Source organism: Carlito syrichta, unplaced genomic scaffold (assembly GCF_000164805.1).
Source record: "Carlito syrichta isolate Samal-C Ts95f unplaced genomic scaffold, Tarsius_syrichta-2.0.1 Scaffold136044, whole genome shotgun sequence".
Lineage (NCBI taxonomy): Eukaryota > Metazoa > Chordata > Mammalia > Primates > Tarsiidae > Carlito > Carlito syrichta.
Genome location: NW_007080140.1, coordinates 5,356 through 7,421, shown reverse-complemented (window position 1 = coordinate 7,421; position 2,066 = coordinate 5,356). Strand labels below are relative to the sequence as shown.

Sequence of the window (2,066 nt, the reverse complement as noted above, 5' to 3'; positions counted from 1 at the left end):
GCTGGGCAACAAAGAGAGATTCTGTCTCTAATAAGTAAATGAATAAAACAATAAAGTGGGCGGGCATAGTGGTACCTGCTAGCAACTTGGGAGGCTGAGGCAAGAGGATTGCTTGAATTCAGGAGTTTGAGACTACAGTTTGTTATTGTTGCATCTGTGACTAGCTACTGCGCTCCAGCCTGGGCAACATAGTGAGACCCCATCTACAAACAAACAACAAAAACAAGAATCTCTCTGAGCCTACTCTGGTTCAGAAGGCTGCACATTAAATAAAATAAATATAAAATAAAATAAACCAATAAAGTTACTTGCCTGAGGCTGCATACCAGCAAAACCAGGATAAGACCCTAGGTCTTCTGACTTTCAGTTTAATGGTTCTTTACTCCACCGTCTTTTATTTTTTTTCATAGACTTGGAACGCCAGTTGGAAGAGCAAAAGAAGCAAGCTCAGGATCACAGGCTGAAATCCCAGACAGTTCAAAATGTGGTACTGATGCCCGTGAGCACTCCAAAGCCTCCAAAAAGACCCCGACTCCAGCGGCCCGCCTCCACCACTGTCCTAAGCCCTTCTCCTCCTGTCCAGCAGCCTCAATTCACGGTCATCTCACCCATCACCATTACCCCGGTGGGTCAGTCATTTTCCATGGGCAATATTCCAGTGGCCACCCTCAGCCAGGGCTCCAGTCCTGTGACTGTCCACACACTGCCTTCTGGCCCTCAGCTCTTCCGCTATGCCACAGTGGTCTCCTCTGCCAAGAGCACCTCACCAGACACAGTGACCATTCACCCTTCATCTAGCTTGGCGCTGCTAAGCTCTACTGCCATGCAGGATGGGAGTACCCTGGGCAACATGACCACTATGGTGAGCCCTGTGGAGTTGGTGGCCATGGAGTCTGGCCTGACCTCGGCAATTCAGGCGGTTGAAAGCACCTCAGAGGATGGGCAGACCATCATTGAAATTGACCCAGCCCCAGACCCAGAGGCTGAAGATACTGAGGGCAAAGCAGTCATCTTGGAGACAGAGCTGAGGACTGAGGAGAAAGTTGTAGCTGAGATGGAAGAACATCAGCATCAAGTCCACAATGTGGAGATTGTGGTCTTAGAGGATTAACTGGGGATCTCTGGGTCAGGAGTTATGCTTTGGTTTGGAATTTTAATTATTTGTTTATTTTTATCATTGTCCCACTCATTTCCACATAGGATCCTTTTTTTTTAAGACAAAATCTTGTTGTTGTAACTGAAAATGTTGGGTTCCTCCCACCCTGTCACTGAAAAATGGACAAAACAAACTGTCCTTCTGGAAGTTGAGAGTAGGTCACTCAATGTCCTAATCATTTTATACTCAGAAAATACTTTCCATTAGGGAAGGTGTCAAGATAACCAGAAACTCTGTCCAGAAAACCATCTCCAGGTTTGTCTGTCTGTGTAAGCATGTGGTTTTATTCTTATAAAGATGCATTGACCAAACTCTGGAACACAGATCTGACACTGGAAGGCAACTCATTCGCATATGGATGCAGAAGGGCACTTTATGTTACATCCTGGAAAGGGCCCTCAGAGGCCAGTGTAAAACTCTGAAACAAAAGGAAGTCAAACTCTGCTTGGAGGGGAAGGTAGCATGTCAGCACTAACTTAAAAAGGGAAGTGCTTTGGCGAGGATGAGGCAAGGAAATGATCTTTCTTTCAGAAATGCAACTGATGCCTCTTGAGATCTCCAAGGGTTACTACCATGGATGTCATTTTGAGAAGAGGCCAGTGATAAGTGAAAGGGTACATCTCCACAGAACAAGTGGCAACAGTGGCCTGTGACTTTGCAGAAATAGAAATCTAAGGGTGCCACATTTGTGCTTTGGGGTTCAAGATGATTGCTCATCTTGCCTCACGCTTTGTCAAAGCACTTACCCTCTAAACTAGGATCAGTCCATTCATTTGCAAACTGTGTGATATGATATACATACTCTGGTTCTTGGATTGTGGTTCTTGGATTGTGGCTGTTGTGGGCGTAGGGCTCCAAGGCCATTATTTTTATTGCATGACTCCAGGAACAGGGGAATTCCTTATCCAGA

The 2,066-nt window shown here is 45.7% G+C and overlaps 1 protein-coding gene across 1 annotated transcript; it reads left to right on the top strand.

Moving 5' to 3' along the window:
* Positions 1-410: 410 nt before the first annotated feature.
* On the top strand, positions 411-1,467 carry LOC103251095 (glucocorticoid modulatory element-binding protein 1-like). Its single transcript, XM_008049706.1, has one exon. The coding sequence runs from the start codon at positions 494-496 to the stop codon at positions 1,109-1,111; it is 618 nt and encodes a 205-aa protein (XP_008047897.1). The 5' UTR covers positions 411-493; the 3' UTR covers positions 1,112-1,467.
* Positions 1,468-2,066: the final 599 nt, after the last annotated feature.

Coding starts and splice junctions, on each gene's coding strand:
- LOC103251095 (XM_008049706.1), top strand. CDS start 494: ATGCCCGTGAGCACTCCAAAGCCTCCAAAAAGACCCCGACTCCAGCGG.